This window comes from Asterias rubens, chromosome 7 (genome assembly GCF_902459465.1).
Source record: "Asterias rubens chromosome 7, eAstRub1.3, whole genome shotgun sequence".
NCBI lineage: Eukaryota > Metazoa > Echinodermata > Asteroidea > Forcipulatida > Asteriidae > Asterias > Asterias rubens.
Window position 1 is genome coordinate 6,730,228 of NC_047068.1, and position 22,857 is coordinate 6,753,084.

Here is a 22,857-nt window from a genome sequence, read left to right on the forward strand (position 1 = left end):
GATTTGTTTGTTTTAGTTTTAGGATGTTTGAGTGCTCTGTTATGAGAACAGGGGTCGCTTTCACCACAAAGATATTCTTAGTTTTAGGGTGAATTAGAAACATTAGGCTAGGCCTAACCGTTATCTAACTTAGGATGGGTGATACGTTTGTTAGGGGACACAATTCATTTTCTAGTGGTCTGAACAGATAAAATATGAAAAGAATTTCCCTGGGGTCGATTTCACAAAGAGTTTGGACTAGTCCTAACTTAGAACTAGTCCTAGGAGATATTACAAAATTAAGGCTAGTCCTAAGTTAGGACCAGTTACTCGTCCTAACTCGAGATAAGGCTAGTCTTAACTCTTTATGAAATCCACCCCTGGGCTCATGGAGTTATAGATCAAGTATCTAGCCACTACATTGATGGAAGAGGAAAGTGGTTCTGTTTGAGACAACCCAGTTTTTTCTTCTTCACAGGGTCAGTGTTAAGATGGTAGGACTCTAATCCCATCAGGGCAGTGAACAGGGGTTGGTTGCACCCTGGAGGAAAATGATTTCACAAATATAGTTCCAACTCGGGACTAGTCCTAGGAATCTTTAGGAGTTACAAAATAAACTTAAGGCTAGTCCTTGGTTAAGCATGGAGGAAGGAAAATACACATGTCCTAAGTAAGGCTGAGTATTCTTGTCCCAGAGATAAGACTAGTGTATCTGTTTGTATAATCCAGCCCTGGGCTCATGAAGTCATCAAGTATCAAGCCACCATTGATGGGAGGAGAAATTGGTTCTGTATGAGACAACCCAGTTTTTTTTTTTTTTTTTAACAGGGTCAGTGTTAAGATGGTAGAACGCTAATCCCATCAGGGCAGTGACTGGTTGATTAAGAGCCTTGTATTGATTAATGGGATTATCGACTTATGCTCCCCAAGCAAAATAGCCCCCCTTTTATCCACTCAGTGGATCAAAGAGGAAGACCAGGAATCGATAGGGCAATGGGCAGGCCAAATCAAAAATAATACCAGTTGATTGTCTCCTCACTCGACCTATTTTTTAGGCCGTTTTTTTTTCTTCCCCTTTTTTGCCCACTTTTGTTTCCCCCAAAAGAACTTTGGTTTATGTATTTCTCATTAAACTTACCCACAAGCTGAAGAATTGGTGCCCAGTTTTCATTCAAATGCTTGGCAACCACCTATGAAAGAAATACTAAAGCTCAAAATGAAAAGGCCCTCATCCTCCTCTTTTTGGAAAAACCAGGACGATTAACTGGTATTTTTGTTTACTTGGCCTAACAGATGCTGGGAGGGTGAAAACAACTGTTTGTGTGTAAACACCCCATTCCTCGTGTGCCGTCGTCGCCGCTGCCGTAAAATGATACAGATACTGTCTTAGGGAGTAATTGCGTTTAATTTAATCACGGTTTAGAGCGGGGTTTGACGTCAACTGAAATGTTTGCTCTGGCCTTGGAACAATAGATTCTGGGGAGTAGCTTTTGGTGGGGAGTTTTGGATGACTTTCTGCACTCAAAGTGACATCTGACGGTATTTTTGTGCGTGTGTGTGTTGGACGACTTCCCTTCAGGGGGGTGAACTGAGAGTCTTGTCGAGAGGGTCGTTGTTTTTGAGCGGAGCTGTGACGATTATTGTGACGTGAGTGTTTTTTGCGCTGATGCTGTTTTTTCTTCTCTTCTTTTGGTTTTCGCTAATGAGTTTAGTTAATTAACTGAGTGTAGCGTTGATACCAGTGTGTCCTTGTATTAAGTGTATTTTGTTAGTGGTGTAATTGATATACTTTAATATGAAAGACGTAAGGTGACATTTAAGGTATAGTGCATACTGATAGGGTGCACAGTATACAAATAAGAAGAGTGGATTTTAGTTTAGGGTCACATACTGTGCATGCAGTTAGATTTTTCATTGGTGTCAGATGGAATGTGGTCATACTAGAGCCTTCTCCCTGAAATGAAATCATATTTGAGAAAAACTGAAAACCTAACGAAAAATCTACCTTTAAATATCTTATTTGTTTTTCTATTTTATCTTGTTGTAGTTCATATAGCAGTCAGTTTTTGTTACGTTCTTTATTGTGGTATTTTTATCTGTACCTTTTGAATCAAAGCTATTTTGAATTTCCCCAGACTAAAATAACAACGCTTATCAATAGAGTATGTTTTTATTGGTGACATTTTATCAATATTAGACTTTTCATTTATAACTTTTTTTATCATTCATAAATCTAAAACCAGCAACTCCATACGGTCTTTCAAATCTACACAAAAACCTCAACCTAAATAAATGCACAACATGAACTAGCCATTTGTTCATTATGTAAATGCAAGAGGTGTATTTGACTCAAATTACAGTCGTCGTGAAATCAAAACCATCCGAACAAGAACTGAGGTCTCGATAGGAGAGCAATGAAGCTGGTCAAAAGTCAACATTCACAACCGTCAAAACGCTGCCACGGTATTAAGTCACGGAGTGTGAATTTCAGAGTGATTTACCCAAAACCATGGGAGGGAATGCGTGGTTCATTGCGATAAGGAATTTACCAGACATTGCTGATTTTGCTGATTTTTTTATTTATTTTTGTTTTTGTTTTTAGGGGGAAGCTCACTTTTTGGGGGTACAAATTACATGCTGGGTAAATAGCATGAACCTTGTTTATTTAGAAGTGTGCAGTTGTGGAGCAAACTTCCTTTAGGACACGGTGCAAGATTATATTACATTGTACATGTAGGAAATGTTTACATAGGACATTTTTTAATTAAAGGACATTTATTCCCGGTACTTTTACTTTTTGTGGGAAACTTATGTGTCTGCAGAATCAAATCTCAGACCGACCATTTGCGGCCAGCATGGGCATTTTTAGAGTCCAACATAATTTAGAGTCCAACCGTTTGGGTGTTGAGTTAGGCCTACTGAGTAGTGTTGGACTGAGGACGGTGTCAGGACACTTCGTACCTTTGCCACTTCGTACCCTGGACACTTCGTACCTTTTGAAGGTACGAAGTGTCTTTGGACACTTCGTACCTTGGACACTTCGTACCTTCCCTTGAGACACTTCGTACCTTCCCGTGAGACACTTCGTACCTTCTCACGAGACACTTCGTACCTTCAGACGAAACACTTCGTACCATCAGGATTTCTGCATAGTTTCTGAATTTTTGCATCAACCTGAAGGGTCACATTGCTAGTGTTGCCAATAGACTTATTGCACCGATTGATTACTTAATAATAATATTACGTGTTTCCACATGTAGCTGTGAATTAAAGAATTAAACTCAAATGGTGTTTTATTTGTTTACATGTTGACCGATAGTGATGAGTAGGCTATGAAGTAAAAATGAATCAAACCCAAATGTTTTTTTATTTCATTATTTATCCACTGATTGTGTTGCGCTTCGTGATGAGTATGAAATAAAAAAGAATCCAAATAATGTTTTATTTATTTACATGTTGAATGATAGTGATGAGTAGGCTATGAAATAAAAATGAATCAAACCCAAATGGTGTTTTATTTAATTACTTGTCAACTGATTATGATGCGCTTCGTGATCGATGAGTTGGGGTTTTTGCAAACCAGTGGTTAACAAAACATTAACAGCTAATGACCCATTACAGCTAATGACCCATTACCACCACTTAAAAACTGGTATTCCATCTTTTCCTATATATCCGGAAACATCGTATGACGTAATGTACACCGGGCCTCAAAAACTTCCAGCGGAGCGGCGCCCTCTATGGCTGACTGGAACGAGTGGCTGATCCGCACGAATGTTACAATATTAAATTATGATATTTTAAACTTCACACTGACAAGGACTTTCACATTTTAGACATTAATAACAATTCATGAGGTATTCAGTTATATACTTTTATAATTTTACTGAAGGTACGAAGTGACTCGGCTGACGGTACGAAGTGACTTATCTGATGGTCACTTCGTACCCCGCCCACGGTACGAAGTGACCAATTTGGGTACGGTACGAAGTGTCCCGAAGGTACGAAGTGTCCAGGGTACGAAGTGGCAAAGGTACGAAGTGTCCGACATCCCTGAGGACTGCACCAGTATTATGCTGAATGGTGTTGAACTGATGGGATGCACTTGTATTACTGATGGGATCAGGCATACCACCATAATCAGAGTCTAACAGTTTTGGTGTTGAGTTACTTAATGGTGTTTGACTGAGGACTGCATTAGAAAAATAATTATGAGATGAGTTACATTGTACATCCCCCCATAATCAGACTTCAGGTTTTGTTGGGAGTCACCATGTTGGATTTTGTCAGAGTGAGGAAGGATCCTGTTACAATTAGATCATTCAAAGGGTGAACACTCAGTGTATTATTCTATAGACCATGTGACCTTTGTTTATAATAAGTGTGACCTTGTACATTCTATGGCTAGTCTGGCAGGCAAGATACTGCACTGGTTATATGGGAAAGTTGACATTTTGTGTCATAATTTCCACATAAATCCAAGAGTTATGAAAGTACATGTAAAAGCTGGACAAGTTTTGAGATGTGCCCCTTTAATCATATCAAAAGTTGATAAGAATTGGACAGTGCAATCTCCATAAAATATAAGATTTTATGTTTTCTTCCACTAGGCTGTGTACAAATCATGCCTGCGGGAAGTCCAGGCTTGGTGTTTTTTTTTTGTAAACATGTGATGTCACAGGTCACATCGTCTATAAGACACATGTAGTTATTGTAAAATGGCTCTGGATTTAACCAAAGTCCTCTGTTGGATTGGATAAAAGTGACTGGGTGATTAGGCATTCCTAAGAATCCAGATTAGTCTCATAAAAGTCACCAAGAATAGGAAGGAATGACTAGAGTGTGTCTGGAAACCTTGAGGGGGATTTTAGAATCGTAGATCCCCTAATTATGCATTACTTACACTGTGATTTAATCCAGGATTTGGGACAGATCGGCTGTGAGTATTTTTGAGTTACTAAATGGAGAAGATTACAAACAGTTTAGCAAACTGGCTAGACTTCAACTAAGTATGGAAAACCTGTAGATGGTACGCCTAATAAGAGGGAGGGGAGAAATCTCACTTGGGGAAAAAATATTGAATTAAAGTACAAATTTTTCACATTTTTCACATTTTAATGTCAGCATGCTTAGTAGTAAAAGAATTGTTTAATGACATAACAATGCTAATTATGCATGGTATCGCACGAGCTGGCTACCTAATTTACGCTTATAAATGCTTTCAAGTTCAAGCCAATGTGTTTAAAAAAAGGTAAAAAGTAAAAGAAGAATGGGACGAAAACGCACAGTTTATGACGTATGCTGTGTAGAGGTTTTAATTTAATGAATGCCAACAGTTATGTTGTTTGAAGTATTTTAAATTTAGGGTAAACTGAGCTTATAGTTTAATTAAACCAAAGTATAAATGAAGTTTTCTAGTAGGGTTTATTTCACCAGAAGACTTACAAGGTGAAAGATAAAACAACATGAAAGCATGTTGTTTTTAATAACTTGTAAAACAAACTTTTGTTCAATATATAAATTAATAAATAATAATAATAAGACTTGTAATGCGCACGTATCCACCCTGCTGGGTGTTCAAGGCGCAGTAAAAACTAACAACAAACAAACAAACAAAACAAAACAAAAGAAAAAACAGACACAACAAAATTAGTCCTTGAAAACCTGTGACATAAGATAAGTTTTGAGAAGAGATTTGAATGTTGTGGTACAAAGACAAGATCTAAGATTAAATGGTAGAGAGTTCCAGATGCGTGGCGCAGCTGAAGAAAAGACCTGTCTCCCCATGAGTGTCGAGACTTGGGTTCAATGAGAAGAAGCATGGAACTTGATCGAAGATTTCTTGATGGAGTGAAAACTTGAAGAAGTTCAGAAATATAGTGGGGAGCCTTGCCATTAAGTGCTTTGTGGACAATGAGCATCAGCTTGAAGATGATTCGTTGAGAGATAGGGAGCCAGTGTAGTTGTTTCAGAATGAGGGCGGTGGAACAGGATTTCTTAGACAAGTTCTTGTGATATCAGATGTTGAGACGATGAACTGCATCAACTGCAGTTTTTCTGTGGAATGTATTTGAATAAAATTCATAAAATGTTATTTGTTTTGTTTATTTTTGTTCCTAGAATGGATGGAGCAGAGCTGTACTGCTTTGAAGACTTTGAGAGCCAGCTCTCCCCAGCAGACGACCTCGATGAAGCCACGAGTAAAAACCAGAACACAGGGACCCTCGCAAACGGGACCATCGGAGATGTGAGGACAGGATCGGATGATCGGGGGACCCGGTTGAAACCGAAGGATGTCAACAGTCAGGCAATGACATCCACCCAGCAGCTGACTGTCAAATTGGGTCATGGAAACCAACAACAGGATGGACGGTTAGATCACCCTGCCTTCCTGGGGAAATCCCAGGGTGGAGTAATGGCTCGGTCGGCCCCAGCAGCAGCCGGCGGTGGTGCCTCCAGTATGAAGAGGTTCCTACATCGCGGAAAGACTGTTGACTTTCCCGACTCCGCTGGGCCTGAAAGTACAACCACCAGCCGATTCCGTCAGGGCCTACTGGTGAGGAGTCAGTCGACGGACGAAGGGAAGGACGTTCAGAGGGGACCCAGAGAGTCGATGAACTATTCGGAGAGGAGGAATAGTCAATTGAATCAAAGAACTCGAGGGATAATACCTGGTAATGCAACTGAAATGGATAGGGAAAACCTAATTAAAGGCAGTGTGCAGACAAATGGTGCGGAGACGACGGAAAATAATGCGGTTTTGGATCATGTTGACAAGTTAAGTGTGCGTGCGAGACCTGACGTGAATTTACATAACAAGAAGAACGCAAAGATTCGGGATGGACCTCCTGTCGCAGGAATGCGAGCAGGTCGTTCGGGGAGCCCTAGAAGTTGGAATTTCTCCACCCAGAGCATTGTTCCGAGATTCACAAACAGGGACGATTCTGAGATCCTCGCAGCCATTCGGAGAAGTCCGACTTTCAAGAGCTCTGGAGATGAAAGACGGAAACCGCTGGTGACGAATTGTAGTGTGGATAGCGCCCTCGATCAGCAGTTCATGGAAAGCACGTCCGTTGACCCCAACAGCCGTGGTTTCAGTATGGAATGCTTGTTGAACGATCAATCAGAAACCATCAATATCTTTGGACCTGAAGATCTTATCAAGGACGTCATCTTTAAGACGGGATCTAACAGCGCCGAGTTACCAGCGGGTCTGTTTGTGTCTGCCGGAGGAACGGACGAGAAAGATGGGAGATTTAAGTACCTCTCCGGTCGGAATGTTGCCCCGGGTTTGCCCCCCTCTGGTAGGGGAAGGAAGCTAGTGAACGGCAAGCTGGTCCGAGTCAGGGATGTACCAGCAACCACAGAGGATCTTTGTGACTGCAGAGAAGGTTCCGATAAAAGGTAAGCACAATTTGAAAGTTTGATGTGTACCTCTTGGGAATGTTTCAAGTGATAGGACTTAGATGGCAGCTTTTCTAAGATTCTGTCAGTGATTTCAAAGAAGTTTGTTCTAAGCGTGGGACTTCAGATCTGCTGACAGGGCATTAATAAATAAAAAACAGTTGACCAAATTTTGTTGAGCCTATGATCAGAAAATGTTGTTTTGTTTAAAAGCAAAAATTTCCAGTGGACCAGTCACACCCAGTTTACATAACATGATCAGTTGACTGGTAATCTGTAAATGCTGAGCGAAGTTGCGTCGCGGATCACACACACTGTGAATTCTAAATCGGGGACATCATTCTTACTAGGCCGTAAAGCGACATTTTATGAATTCGGAGTTTGGACATTCTTCGAACACGGGGCGGACGTCGAGGGGTCGTGGGTAGGGGGTCGAGGGGGTCGAGTGGGTTTTAGAACAACCCATACAATTGGGTAGGTTTAACTTGCATTGCGCTGTCATCTCAAATTTGTTCAGTTGTTCAAAGAGTTGTGACTAAATTTTAAAGCTGCCCCTTTTGCCATAGCCCTTCTCACGAGGCAGAGTGAAAGAACACAGTTCCTGGCAAAATATTCTCTGTGTTGATGAAATATTACAGAATGCGCTTTGTGTGAAATAATCTTTTCTGTCCTACATGTACCTTCCTCGGCAAATTTTCTCAAACATTGAGTAATTTTGAAGCAGGCCCGTGCCTTCAACAAAATATTCGGCTTACGGAAGTTTTGACTAACGGACATCTGGGAAATCATCATTAGAGGGATGTATCATGCTTGGTGCACTGTCAGTTTGCTTCATCTTCTCATCAACAAGGGAACTCGGCAAAGCTCCCACACGGGGGTATAAACGCCAAGCTGGCAAGAGCCAATCTCTCGCATGCAAACATTAACAATGCTTTTTCACGTCTATGATTAGGATTGTCAGAAATCAATAAATTGTGATTCAGTTATTTCGAGACAACACTTTTAGTAAAAGTTAGCTCAGTTGGATTTGAACCCACAACCATGTGATTGCAAGTCGTTGGACATGGAGTTGGGAGGGGGCTGGAGATCCTGTCACTGGTCAAAAACAGACCAGTGACCAAGTGCATGTACCATGCGCCATCATCGCACATTAACATTTGATACATAAAGGTGGGGACGTATCATTAAAAATTCAATGGATGTCGGTGGTGTTGGTTGTGTGACAGTATTGATGGTTTTGGATGCAAGTTGAATAATGGATGACTGTCATCTTTAGTTGTTTTTAATGTTACATCATGTGAGCATAACTGCATGGAAGATTTGAGAGTATAGGGCTTAAGTTTGAGGGTGTGAAATCCACAAGGCCACATGGCTTGTTGCTCAAAATAGTATTGGACGAGAAATCATCTTACAAGACAAGCAAATGAGACTAAACCAAGACGAGCAAATAAGGATCAACACTAGACCACCTTTTCCCCCAATTTATTGTACAACTACCTTTCTTTGGCACCTTAGTTTTACTACTTACTCTTGTTTTATTTCCAAATCTAGTATTCTTGTACCGTGAGCTGAAATCGTTTGTACCTTACTCAACCAATTGAGGGCAGTGGTCAAGCACTGCACTAAATCAGATTCTTGATAAAAAAAATACAGTTTACTATTTTCACATGCAGGGAAAGTGTGATAGCGCCCTCTTGTGATTAAACTGTGAATATATTTCTCAATCCATGTTCATTTAGTTATTTTTGTAAATTATCTTCATGTCTTCACTTATTTTACAATGTAGTTAATCGGTGAGTGACAACCTTAGCTTTGACATGTGCTGCTTGTTAGTTTTCAAAACATTGGGGCGTATGCTTGTTTAAAAAAAATAATCCTGAATGTGAATTTGTTAATAAAATTTCTGAACTGCCGCCTATGATTTAAACAAAAAAACAATCAAATTTTCTGCTTGTCTATTTTTCTGATAATATATTGTTCAATGAACCAAACTTAAACCAACTTTGACTAATTGACGTGCCCCTCCTGAAAAAAATGTAATTAAAAAAATAAAAAAATAAAAAAGTGAATGGTTCAAAAAAGTATTCACAGATTGAAATATAGTAATGAATGACGGTGAAGGCTGCTTAAGGCCATTGCCCTCCACTTCCATGATTTGACCTTGTTGCCTAATACTGATAATATTGGGCCAATGATTCTAGTGTTTTGGTAAAATGCAAAACCTTGTTCTTACAAATCATCAAGTAGTTCAAGACACCCCAAAACAGATTAGCAGCAGGACCATTTCCTGTGCGAAAACCAAATCAATGACTTGTCCAAATAAAAAACCTTCAACCCTCTGAAATCGTTATCTCTTACCATTGGCATTGATCAAACTGCTCCTGTGTTAATGGACAGTGTACTTTCTAAAACAAACGCATACTTTAGACAGTTTCATAAACTCTTTGAGCTTCAAAAGTTATAGTGTAACGTTTGCCTCTTTGTGTTTTTAGCATTTTTACTAACAAGTATTTAGCATATAGGATTTGAGGCATTGCATGGTGAGGTATTAATATATATTTGGTTTGCAGTAACACCATGTGTGTATCTACTTGCCAGATAGAGTTTGTTCTGAGAAAACTGTCTTGCTTAATTCTACTACCGCGGAGTAGATTGTTCGGGTGTTGGGGAGACTTCTCAGTTCTGAAGAACTGTCCTGCTTATTAACTATTACCTGGGCGGATGGTAAAGAAATAGGCTGGGACTACTACTTTAGCTTAAAATAGGATCAGTTCGGAGTCAGTTCTGATATTTTTCCTATTTTGGATTTCTGCAAGGGTTTTTTGCCCTTAGAAAATCAGTGTGATTGACATTAAAGAGGGACTCAAAGGTCCACCATGAAACACACATTTTCTAATAAATAGATAGTCCTCCTAAAAGTGGGGAAATTGCAAATCCGAAATCTCATGTTAAAGTTGTGTAAAATATCATTTTATTGTATGCTGTTCCACATGTTCCTGTGCAAAATTTGAAACGTGACATCAGGGAACGTTTTCATCCAGCAATTTTGTATAGCAAAATATTTAGACCTTTTGTGTTGTGCTCACTGAATGCTGATATTGAGTAGGGCAATAGGTAATTGTTGAGTAGCAACTAGGACATGTTGTGTAGCGTTTGGCTCTGCTTAAATACAAGGGAAATCATTCGCTGGACATCATCGTTTTTATGCCCCGAAGATTGTGTATTCCTTGGGATAAATTTTCCTGCATGGACATGCATGATTTGCTTTGCTGGATTTTCAGCAATGTTTTTAAAAAACGCCACCACCCTTTCAATTTTGGTATGAAATTTTCACTGGTTAGTTTTATTGTATACACCTACATTTAGAATTGAAAAGAAAAAACCCAAAAGGTTCCAAAAACCAAAGGTGTGCTTTGCCTTTGACATTGGACATGTCCAGGTGCACCAGACATGTTAGGTTATGCTACGGATTCTGCATTCTCCACTTGTGTTTGTGATTCTTTCATTTGCTCCTACTGGACAAGATAAACACTAATCAAGTAGTCTGCAGATATAACAACAACATTCATGAAAAGAAATCGTCTACGGGTAAAAGTATACGTGACATCTGGGCTGTAATTTCAAGAAAGTCTCTGCGAGACCAAACGTTTTGTGGCTCAGAAATTTAAATTGAACAACAATTTTTTGTTCTTTCCCTAATTCTGTTTTTACTCTAACACCTACATGTATTCATGTGTATAAAGCACTGTATACTCTGTACTTTCCCAATTTTCTTGAAAAAAACCCACACTTTTTTATATAATATATATATATATAAAACAAAATTACAAGAGTAATTTATTTTGTACATGTTGGAAACAGTGCTGGAATCAAAACATATAGTGGTAATTATTCAAAACTTTGCATTTTAGAAAAAGCACTAGACTGAAGGACTTTTTGGCTTAAAAGTAGTGCCCAATTTATCCCCGTTATGTAGCGCGCTACCACAACTAAGCTTGGGCGATATCGATTTATTTTAATCACGATATATCGCCGACAATATATCGCGATATTCGATATAATCGCGATTAATTAAACTTGACATCATCAGTCTTCAAACTCCCAGTGAAAGTTGTAGAAGAGACAGTCCTAGCATAAGAGAGGTGTTCTAATGACCTATTCTTCTGGTTTTACTCCAAACCTATGGGGTGCAAGATGTCTCAGCTAGGAAATACATCGCGATATTGTGATACTTAATCGATATCGCAATATATCGCGATATATCGTGATATATTGCGATATATCGATTCTTCGATTAAAACCAAATCGATCCGATATCGAAATCGTTTCCAAATTAGTATCGCGATATTCGATAATATCGTGGTATCGCCCAAGCTTAACCACAACCCCATTATGTAGCGCGCTACCCAAAAACATTATATTTTTAGGGAACATGGAAAGTCACACAATTGTTATTATTTTAGAACAAGATTTAGTCAGAACATGTAATGTTCTAGTCAGTAATAATTATTACCAGTGCAATATATTTATAGATATTTTTGTACAAACATTTTATCTCGAAATCACTTATGTCTTTTTTTTTATTATGCGCACACTTCCGTTGCGCTTTGGACATTAAGATTACTTCCACACAGGATGACCTTGTGGAGCAATTAATTCCAATTTCAAGTATTTGCTTTTAAAAAACAAACAAAAAATGCTGTAAAAGGATGTTATCTCAGCAATTAGTTGTCCTGAGAGAGAGGTTTTTTTAAGGGTATTAAGTGACTGTGTGGGCTAAAAACCTTAATGGCCCTTGAAGGGGGAGAGGTTCGCTCGTCATTTCGTAAAATTTATTCTGAGATCCAAGAGTCATGCAGATTTCTGTGGAAACTGGACTCGTCGCGAAGTAAGGCTCAGGTAGGTCTAACTTTTGCTTCAACATTTGTTTGTTTGTTTGTCTGGTGTCGTACACAACATGTGGGCTATTTTCAGTTTTGTTTTACACGTAGCACTAGTGCGCTGTGGCATTCTTAGTGAAGGTTGCATTAATAAGGGAATAAAAGGGTAGCGACGAGTTCTTAACTGTCGTTTAAAACCGGCAGGGTCATGGCCGTGCAATAAAGGCCAGAGCCGAAGTCGAGGGGCCTTTATCGCATGGCCACGACCCTGCAAAGTTTTAAACGGCATTTGAAGAACGAGTCACTTCTTCTTTATTCCCATTCTTAAATGCCTTTTTGGTTAAAAGGCGTAATGAAGTATAAAACTCTGTAAAACTTATCCGTTTTCCGACGTCCTTGAGCTCTATGTGTGTTGCATCTTTATGACTAAGACAGTAGTATGCATCTAAACGTATCTGAAAACAACCAATTATAAACAGCTCCAGCTGGTCACTATCAACTGTTTAAACACCCACATGTGACGCGCTCTCCACCAATAGGAAAATAGCGAAACTGTCTGAGGTATTTATGAGTACAGACTACAGATTCAAGGCTTTCTTATAGTTTTACAGTAAAATGTTGTGTAGTAAGGTAGATTTGTCAAAGCATCTGTTTCGATCGATTTAGTGCTGGTACTGTCCACGGTCCATTTAGCAAGGTTCAGGAGTCTCTTTGTCTGTCTTTCCAACTCTGTGGAACCTGGTTGGAATCCCACCTTGGACCAGAGTCTTCTATGTGGATAGGATTTTCTGTCGCTACCCAATGGTGTGGGTTTCCCCTCCTGAAGTTTTTTTTTGCCCACTTCTAAAACAAATTAAAAGGTTTGAGGCTACAGTACCCTTTCAACGGTGTTTGAATTCCACCCAACAAAGAACACCTGTGGATTTTTTTTAGCAGGACTTCATAAAAGCACCAGGTTTACATTGCCACAGGCTTAAAATTAAAGTACAAAAATGACTGTTGCCATAGAATGATGTGTTACATAAAGTAACAAAATCGGTTGATTTTCTTCAGAGGTATTTTTAACTGTATATTGGTCCTCAGTTTTGAAGACCAAATCAATTGTTGTATAAATAATCTTAGCATTTTTGTTTAATTTTGCAGCAAAAATTGATTTTTTAATTCTAGGTTAGCTAATTCAAAGTACAAAACTGATGATTCAAAGTACTGATACTTCAAAGTACAAAACTGATGATTTCCAATAATATTGCCCTTAAAAAAATCAATGAAAGTGGCAATTACTGCAGGAGTAATTGATCATGTACCTTTGACAATATATCGCGATATTCGATATAATCGCGATTAATTAAATTTGACATAGTCAGTCTTCTAACTCCCATTGAAAGTTGTAAAAGAGACAGTCATAGCATAAGAGAGGTGTTCTTATGACCTATTCTTCTGGTTTTACTCCAAACCTATGGGGTGCAAGATGTCTCAGCTAGGAAATACATCGTGATTTTGCGATATTTAATAGATATCGCGATATATCGCGATATATCGATATTTCGATTAAAACCAAACTGATCCGATATCAAATCGTTTCCAAATTAGTATCGCGATATTCGATAAAATCATGATATCGCCCAAGCTTAATCAAGAGAGACATGCTCAACCAATCAAAGGGTAGACTCTTTATGTATCGGGTGTTAAACCTATAATATAATCTAGATGAGAAAATAGAAGCCTGTGAACATACATAGCTGATTGCAAACTGCTTACCAACCAGAAGGACCTATGATACCTATGGTATACATGCAAACAAATAGTTAATGGTCTGGCATTTCGACCCTAGCAGAGCCTCTCAAATGATATCAAGTAAGACTGCACTAGGGTCAAAATTATGGGCCACTAGGCCATTAACTATTTTATGAATATAATCTTTCAAAAAATAATTGTATCCAGAACAAGCACCCTGACTCCTCACTAAATATGCTAAATACACAATCTATTTGGATGACAGACTACTGAAGAATACTGTGTGGGTTTTTCGCAAAATAAAGGGCAAGCAATAACTGAATCTCATTATGAGTTGAACTCCTCTGACTGCACTCCCTGGTGTGGCATTTCCTCATAATCACATCTTCCTAGATCACATGCCAGTCTTAAGTACATGGTGTGTACAGATTCAAGGTTTAAGTGCAGTCGGAGAAATGGCTGGCTTGTGTGTAGTGTGTGCCACGGCGATTGGTTCTACTGAAAATGACCGTTATGTTTTTTGAGGACTGGACCAGGTTAAAATATTAATGTATAGGTTGAAAATGGTGTTTGAAGCTTTGCATGGTATGAAGAATAAGAACTACTATAGTAAACTTTCGGGTACAGCCATGTATATTTTGAGGGAGTGTTGGCTCTGAAAAGAGCCGGTCTGGTCTTGACGTTTCGAGCAGTATATGTATACTCTGCTCGCATTCACACCGGCTCTTTTCAGAGCGGACACTCTCTAAAAAGAGATACTAACACATGGTTTGGTTGTGCCTGTAAGTTTACTCTTTAGTACTTCTTAGGTTTTAGATTGTAATCATAGACGTTATCGCAAATACTCAGTATGCTTGTGTTAGGCTTGGAATGAGGTGCATGCTGGTCTAGCTCGCGATCAACTTTGATCTCTAGCTAGACCAGCATGCGCCTCATTCAACAGTTAGCGCTTGTGCAATGGGTATTTGCGAAAAGTTCTATGGTGCTTAAGTGTCTATATATGTCTCAAAGCGTAGTTTGAATACCTTGCAGGATAAGTAGTCTGGTAGCGCTTTGAAAGATAGGATTAAGCGCGGTATAAATATAAAGTATTATTATTATTGTTTGGAACATTTCAACTTCATTATTACCACTGTTATTATTGTTATTCCTTCTACTATTATAACTAATGCAACCAAGAGCTCCTACAAAGTGACCAGCGCACTCCTTTAGGCCATGGCTGTGTATAACAAGTGGGTATAATGTCACGAAAACCTAATGAAATATTTATAACATTATCCATGACGTCAATGAGAAGGGGAGGGGGGCGACCCCAACTCTCTGGCGACATAATATGTGCCGAGACATCATCAACATAAAGACTGGGTCTTTATAAAAGTGCAGTGGACTTGAAGTGGGTTCTGGGCAAGGGTATTAGTGTGTAACAGACTCCTTCAATTGATTAATTCCTAGAGAAGTCCCCGATATGAGGAATGCGATCCAACCGGTTGCCGTGGCAGCGTTCATTTGCTCAGAACACGTGCTATGGGGTGAACTAGCCGTCTAGTTCTCAGATGAACATATTGCTGCAGGATGCTAGGCCTGTCTGCTGCTGCTGCAAATATGTGATTGAATCGTGGAAACTATAGAGTTGTAGGGTCTGCAAAATTACACTCTGCATATTTTAAGTAATAACAACAATACAGGGTGTCTCAAAAAAAACTATACACTTATGAAATGGCTGGCGAATAAAAAATATAAGATTATGGGGAAAAAAGTTTATATATGTATGGATAGCTTATGGACTCAACTTTCATATGACACCATAAAGTCCGAAAACAATTCCCTATTGGGTGAGCACTAGCTGCTCCCTTTTGTAAAGGGTACGAAAATTAGGTTGCGCAGTAAGTCCTTTGGAGCTTACCAAATTTACTGCAAGATGTCAGCTACTTATACTTCAGTGAGCAGTGCTCACACCCAAGCATGAAATATTTTCTGACTTTTTGGTGTCATATGAAAGTTGAATCCATACCCTATCTATACATATAAACATTTTCCCCCAGAATCATATACTTTTATTCGACAGCCATTTCAAAAGTTTTTTTTTTTTTGTAGACACACGGTACAACAATAATAATAGCAATATGCCTAATACAGCATTTGTAAAACGCACTATCCTGATTTAGAGGCGCCTTTCCAGTAGAATTTAAAGTTAGGTATTATCAAATTGTTGGAAAGCAAGCGTGAACAAATGTGTTTTAAGTTTCTGCTGGAAGAGAGTGATGTTGTGCATTTGTCTGAGGTCTTAGAGGTGAATATTAAAGTCTTGGTCCTATGTTGATTAAGGCCCTTTCCCTGTTCAATTTCAATTCAAGAATACATTTTTTTACTTACTCTCATAAAAGAATAATAACAGTTATTATATAACACCCAAGCAGATCCTTGCCATTTGATTGGAGGATTGTCCGTCACGTGATAGCAAATAAAAGTACCATTTCACGCTGAGTCACTCACCGTGCTCAGCGTGCAATGGTACTTTTCGGATGGAACGAAAAAGCTGAGTAAAAACATCACTGCGTGCGCGTTGTCTTCGGTAACGCAGCAAGGCATATTAGTAAAATTACTAGCATTCGTCTTCTACAATTAAAAATTGGAGGCCTACGCTTTGTTTGTTTTGAAAGTTGTATCTTTCAATCAAAATGACAAAGATCTACTTGGATGTTATATAAAACAAATAATGAATGTTTTTCATTCGTGCAATGGTGCGAATATGTTCCATTCAACTCGGCTCCGCCTCGTTGAATAGATCATTCCATCTTTCAACTCATGAACATATTTGCACCATTGCACTCATAAACATTCATTATGTGTATACTATCTAGATCTTTGTTTGCTTTTTAAAATGTTGTACTTTTGACAGAACATCAAGTAAAACATTTGTTGGAGTAAGGAAATGATCTAGCGTCAGTTTTAAAGTGTAAATCGGATATGTGTGTTTAAGGCCGTAGCAAATCTTGAAGATACACAAGATCTTCTCGTAAAATGTCACAGCAAGGAGAGACATGTGGAATCGCAGTGATCAATCAAGGAACATTCCATTTTACTCGAAGGTGTCAATATTGTCTGCCTGCACCAGAAAACAAAAAACGGTTGTCAATGTTGCTTTGGTTGGTGCTGTATTACTTGTCAATTATGACGGAAGTTGAGTCGACAAGGAGAGCAAATTGTTACACAGAGGTGTGATATTGCGTTGTACATACTTTTCTGAGACTTACAGGGGAAAAAATCCACAGGCTATTCACGGTGGGATTTAAAGGGGTTATACACGTTTGGTTGTTGGAACCCTTGTTTGTGTAAAGCCATTGGACACTTCGGTAAGCAGTGTTGTCCAAAGGCCCACACTTCGTGTATCACAACTTATAAAATAACAAACCTGTGACAATTTAGGCTCAATCGGTCATCGGAGTCGGGAGAAATTAACGGGAAAACCCACCCTTGTTGCCGCACGTTTCGCTGTGTCATGACATGTGTTTAAAATAATTCCGTAATTCTCGAAATTGAGAATTGATAATTGTTATAATGTTTTCTCAAAAAGTAAAGCATTTCATGGAATATTATTTCAAGGGAAGTCTTTCACCAAGTTACCTTCTGTAAACCCTGTAAGTTATTTGTAAATCTGTAAATTTGTTTTTTTCCTGTTCCGAAAGTTTCCAATGGCGTCAAATCCTATATAGTTGTAGATTTATATAGTAATAATATTAATGAAGACATTTGTAAAGCGCCTAGTAAAAAAGCCTCTATAGCGCATACAAAGAATAATGAAGTATACAATGAGTGAAAGATACATTATAAGTAAGCTTACAAAACATGTACAACTGCATGCAATTGCCACAGTACATGTATATGACAACCCTTTTATTTTCGATGTAAATTAAATGTGTCGTTTGATTATTCACCTAACCAGTCATTTTCTTATTAACAACTCTTTTTTGTTTTTCCGTTTAAATCCTGCCGCAATCCCATGTTTGATACGATCAACATGTGTATCGTATGGCAATGAAATCTCATTTCATAGGTAAGATACCGACTCCGTTATCCACCAATCTAATAAGAGTTTCCCAAACACAGTTCTAGAGCAGTGCAGGGATATTTTACAAGTATCTTCTTGGCCTTGGGACATTCTGATGAAGCTGCAACTCATACAAATTATTTACTAACCGCAAAAAAAACGAAAAAATGTTGGTGCGTGCAGCAGAAAATGAGGCTGTTTTTCCCCCTTTTTTTAAAGGCAGGGTACACTTTTGGTAATTATGCTTACATGGTGTTAAAGGTGTATTGTGAAAAACAACTTTGAAGTATGTATATCAAATAGTGTAGTTTTAGAGATATTTTTAAAAACAACTTTTAAGTATGTATAGTGTAGTTTTAGAGATATTTTTAAAAACAACTTTGAAGTATGTATATCAAATAGTGTAGTTTTAGAGATATTTTTAAAAACAACTTTGAAGTATGTATATCAAATAGTGTAGATTTAGAGATATTTTTAAAAACAACTTTGAAGTATGTATAGTGTAGTTTTAGAGATATTTTTAAAAACAACTTTGAAGTATGTATATCAAATAGTGAAGTTTTAGAGAAAAACGTAATTTTCAGCCCTAAAAACACTTTTTTTATTTACTTTGATGACCAATGAGTCAACAAATGTATACGCGGCTTGGGCCGCGACATAAGCTACGGCTCTGGCTGCCACTTGGGCTCTGACTTCGGCTCTGGCTTGGGCTGCGGCCTAAATATTTTGGGTTGAACATGGCCCAGCCTCACCAACTGAGCTATTTGGTCCTTGTGTTGGCGCCGGTGGTTCTCGTGGTTCTCCTATTTTGTTACCATGAGGCTAATGGGATGTTTGAAATAAGGCTCCTGCAGCCGATTTCACAAAACTTTACGCAATGTTTATGACGCAAGTTGCTCCAAAAACGATGCGCAAGTGGACTTCCGCAGTTGCGTAAAGGTTTGTGAAATCGGCTGCTGTTCTGTAAGCCTGTCTACAGCATTGTTATTGATAGAAGGTTTGGAGTCAGGATTTGTCCGACCCATCAACTTATCTCCAACTGTTCAAACCAATTCAGCATGATGTACTTCACTATGTACATGATGTACCCATAGACATTTACTCACACACACTCTAATTCGACAAACATCATTGCTTGTACAGATGTTGTCTTTCAAAAGGTAAATTTGCACCGGGTGGACTCGCTGCTTAACTATAGGATTCAAACTGCTTGTAGCTAACCGGAAATCTCACTGCTCTAGAATGACAAATGTCCAGGGTTTGAATCCCACCCGAGCAATATTATATGCCTGTGATTTCTTTCATAGAACTCGGCTGAGTATAAAGTTCTTACACAAATTTATGTAAGGGTAAAACTAAAATTAAAATATGTGTAAACTCCTACTCATGTAAAAAGCACGTTCTGGTGATCTTTAGTTTTAGATGGTGTCAGTGAAGCAAGACATTTTTGTAATTAAAACAGATCGTTTTATAATAGATATAAACGGTTGAATGGAATAATAACAGTATTTTGTTTGTATTTAAATCTGCTAGCAAAGATTTCTGTGTTAGATTTGTGACTTTTTAGACTATCCTATAAATCATGGAGGCAACAGAGGCAAGTTGCCTTGGCCGTCATCGCCTCGGTGCCTGGAACTTCATCTTTGAGAGGACAAGGCCATTTTCATTTTGTAAAGAGCTTTCCAAATTAGAAAATCTTTAAGTCCAGGGCAATTTTGTAAGGGACACCCAGGCGAAGACAAGGGTAAAGGATCCAGGCAATGGCCTCTGTTGAATCATTTAACTCCAGTGCCCAATTTCATAGCGTTGCTTAGCGGCCGACTTGTGCTTACTGTGCGATTCCCATTTCATATCGCTGCTAAACATAAGCACTCGTGAAAGGCATGCTAACCTGCCGGGCTTACCGTAGGAATTATATGATGTTACAATGCAAATCCATGGTAAACCCGCATTATGGTCGCCCAATTTTCTGCTAACCTGTGAATTACGCTTGCACATTAGCAAATTGTTCTGCTACACTAAGCGCGAAAATTTGGGCCCATGTATAGTGTGTGTCAGTGGAAATATGCTTTTCCCCTACAGGGGCACCCTTTACTTTGGGAAAACCCCCTTGCCCTTACAAGAAGGAAGTATCAGGTCTGATAATGATGCAGTTCAAAGTTCATTTCATTTAGAGAGTAGATTTCAGTTAATCCAGCCATCAACTTTACCCTTAGCTTTATTCAGTAATAGTAATAGTAATTACAAAGGCTAAAGAGCTGGTGGCATTACGTGAGCAAATTAATTGGTAATTTGATGAGTAAATTTTTATTGATCAGGGCCAGCTGCTGCAATTAATGAACTATTATAGGTGAGTTTTTTACAAGCTTTATTTTCTCTTGAGTAGGGCATGAACTGGAAAAAAAAATCTCAAACTACCCCCCCCGAAAACAAAACAAAAAACAAATTGAAATATTTAAAAAACAAATTATAAATAAATAACAAAGATTTTAAATAAAATAGATTGTTAGTTTCAAAATAGCAGAGGGTTTGATTAGAGGCATTAGCTGTTTTTTTGATTTTTTTTTTCCCTGAAAAATTCAAAATGGCTGACATCGCTTGTAATTGTAACAGAAGCAACAAAGAACATCCGTACACCTCAAAATCTCAAATCTTTTTTCTCCTTGGTCTTCACAAAGATTCTCTCTCAGCATTTGCCAGCTCAGAAGGAGTTCAAGAGTTTATTTTATACACAATAGCGAGGCTGACGCTTAATAATTAACAGCTTATCGGACTTCAGTTGCCCCACAAATAACATTCTGGGCTTGAATAGTTCAAGAGCGCTGTCGCCAACAGGACCCAAATGGGCAATGCACGTGGCTCTGCAAGACGGAATTTGCTTTATCCTAATATTTTGGTGTCAGTATAACACTACGATTGATTTTGTTTCATGCTACTTAAAACTCCCTCTCTCCCTAACGAAATGAAAATGGGACGTGGTGAATTATTGTCTTTTCTCTTTGCGGAGCTATTAGAGAAATGTGAATGACGTTTGCAGGCAATGCTTTGGATGTGTACCGTGGCATGATTAGATTGACTTTATGCGGTTTTGTGACAAAGGTTGACATTTCAGTGGGGGGGGGGGGTGGGTGGGGGGTGTAAGGATGATTGATCCCCCACCCCCTTTAAATGTAGGATATGAAAAGCTTGTAAGGTTGTTCATCTTCATGAATTGTAAAATACATACAGGCTGTAGTAGGGATAAAAAGATACTAGTGTTTCGTTTTTGAGAACACAAATACTACAAATCTTAAAACCAAAAGGTATTTTCTATGCTGTTTTCCTAAGTAAACAAATTATAAAAATCTACATATGTCAAGATTTCCATGACAGAAAACACCAATATTTTCTGTGGAGAGCCAACTTCAAAGCCATGTCATCATTTTATCAAATGAACAAGGGCTCTATAATTAATTTGGGACAATCACATGTGCCTAGATATTATAAGTGGTTTTCCCCAACATAAAGGATAGAGCCCTTGTTCATTAAATAAAATCTTGAAAAGGCTCTGAAGTTGGCTCTTGACAGAAAATATAAAAAACACCCATATTCTTTGTAACCTTTGACCTTGGCAACAGTTACCAACCAACATTAAACTAACACCATTTGTAAAAACAAGTCCAGTCTATCTCTTGACCAAAATTCGTTTTGGAGACCTATCCCCTTCATGGTTTGCCAACATTTTGAAATTGGGGGATATTTCTCACTTTCGGTTGCCACAGCAATGCATAAGTATAGGCATGTATTGTGAACTTTTGATCTGTAATATTTGTTAGCGCCACTCAAATATTATGTGTTGCTGAGAATCTATATAATCATAAAACGCAGACAACTTAATGGGATCATATTGGCGCGTGGATTTCTAGACGACGCAAAATCGCCCGAAATAGGCAGTAGTGTAGTTTCATATGACCTTTGACCTTTGCTATATTGGTGGGCCAACATGATCCCAATTATTTTTCAATTGAAATCTGTTTAGGAACACTCAACTTAACCAAATACAAGAAAACATTGATGGGATCTTGTTGGCACAGATACTTACAGTGATGAAAAAAGTGAATGTTGTGCCAATTTAGGCCAAAATGTGTGGAATGACAATACTTTAGAAAATTTTCAAAAAATCTTTTGACATGCAAGTTGCAGAGATCCCAAGATTCTTTTTTCATTTGTCATTAGATGAAAACTGTTCCAATACCCAGTTGCCATAAAAACATTTTTTGTTGTTGGCGCGCGAAGTTACGGAGGTGCGAAAACGCAATATATTGGTAAAATTTGAACTTTGACCTCTATTATCTCTCTGCGCCAACGAGATCCCACGCACTTTGCACTTAAATTTGTTTTAGGGATGCAAGCTCTTTCATTTGAACTTGTTCAATTCATGGGATCCTATAGGCGCGTTGAGTTATGAGGCGTTGAAAATGGCACGAGGGCACTGTTCGTCAAAGGTTCAGGTGCGCGTAACATGACGCGCCAACGAGATCCCAATTTTTTTTTTTTACTTTTGTTATAAGCCCAACTGGAGGTTTCAAAAAATGTTTTACTTTTTCTGGGATGACCTTGGCGCACGTTTTTGTGTTTACAGGGAATGTACTATTCGTTTCTTGAGGGCTTTTTGGCCCAAACTTTGATAACTGGTAACTCCAAAACCGAAAGCGTCAGCAACCTAAAATTTTGGATTTATTCGTTTGGTATGATGGTGTATCACTCTAATTTTTTGGAAGAAGATCTGCGAACCCATGAATCACACCCCCCCCCCCCCTAATTTGGTACATT

At 38.5% G+C, this 22,857-nt stretch overlaps 1 protein-coding gene across 1 annotated transcript; it reads left to right on the plus strand.

Annotated features, from left to right (window-relative positions):
* Nucleotides 1-1,553: 1,553 nt before the first annotated feature.
* LOC117292378 lies at nucleotides 1,554-15,543 on the plus strand. Its single transcript, XM_033774406.1, has 3 exons — nucleotides 1,554-1,626; nucleotides 6,100-7,383; nucleotides 15,450-15,543. Exons 2-3 carry the CDS (start codon nucleotides 6,101-6,103, stop codon nucleotides 15,541-15,543), a joined length of 1,377 nt encoding a protein of 458 aa, XP_033630297.1. The 5' UTR covers nucleotides 1,554-1,626; nucleotide 6,100.
* Nucleotides 15,544-22,857: the final 7,314 nt, after the last annotated feature.

Coding starts and splice junctions, on each gene's coding strand:
- LOC117292378 (XM_033774406.1), top strand. CDS start 6,101: ATGGATGGAGCAGAGCTGTACTGCTTTGAAGACTTTGAGAGCCAGCTC. Junction 7,384..15,449: donor AGAGAAGGTTCCGATAAAAG/GTAAGCACAATT, acceptor ATTAATTCCTAG/AGAAGTCCCCGATATGAGGA.